The 705-nt window shown below is 56.5% G+C and overlaps 1 protein-coding gene across 1 annotated transcript; it reads right to left on the bottom strand.

The window, feature by feature from the left end:
- SPRG_19749 (hypothetical protein) lies at positions 1-700 on the bottom strand (the record flags this gene model as incomplete). Its single annotated transcript, XM_012344176.1, has 2 exons — positions 601-700; positions 1-545 (listed from the first exon to the last, which is right to left on the bottom strand). Coding segments are annotated over exons 1-2 (618 nt in total), but the record flags the coding sequence as incomplete, so codon positions are not given.
- Between the last annotated feature and the right edge of the window lie 5 nt (positions 701-705).

Genomic DNA, 705 nt, shown 5'->3' with positions numbered 1-705 from the left:
ACGTACGAAACGGACAGCAACTAATCGAATGTCGGGACAACCTGGGGCGTCCGTGGGAGCATCGGTCGGGGCATCGGTACCGGTAGGCGCGTTGGTAGGTGCTTCGGTGGGAGCGTCGGTAGGAGCGTCGGTGGGTGCTACGGTCGGAGCATCGGTCGGAGCATCAGTAGGCGCGCCCGTGGGAGCGTCTGTGGGAGCATTTGTCGGTACGTCATCATCGGAGAAATCCGAATCGTCGTCGTCGTCGTGAGCATGCCCGTTGCCAGCATTTTTGGTTTTGAGTTTCTTTTCGCGGAACAACTTGAACAAAGCGTTCTTCATCGGAGTTGTCTTGTCTTTCGTCGGCTCGGTGGATGGCACTTGGTTGGTCTCGACGCTGTTGCCAGTCGTGGCTTGCTCCTGCGAGTTGTTGTTTTCCTTGTCGATAACTTGTCCATGATGGGCGTGGTGGCGGTGGCCGCGGCTATCACTCCGAAGGTGGCGCTTCTCCCAGTGCTCGATTTCGGCGATCCTGTAGTGCTCCAGACGAGCCACGTTGTTTGAATCTAGTTGGTAGATAGATATAAGTTGCAGTGATCGTATACAGGCACTCTAGCGTACGCTGGGCGGCACCGAGCGACTCGTGCAAGACGACGCACAAGGCAGCGAGGGTCAACGGGTGGTGAATGCGCATGGTCAAGCAAATGGATTTTGAATTGTGAGAGG

Source organism: Saprolegnia parasitica (assembly GCF_000151545.1).
Source record: "Saprolegnia parasitica CBS 223.65 unplaced genomic scaffold supercont2.16, whole genome shotgun sequence".
NCBI lineage: Eukaryota > Oomycota > Saprolegniomycetes > Saprolegniales > Saprolegniaceae > Saprolegnia > Saprolegnia parasitica.
Note: the sequence above shows the minus strand (reverse complement) of the source record. Positions and strands in the feature narration are given on the sequence as shown.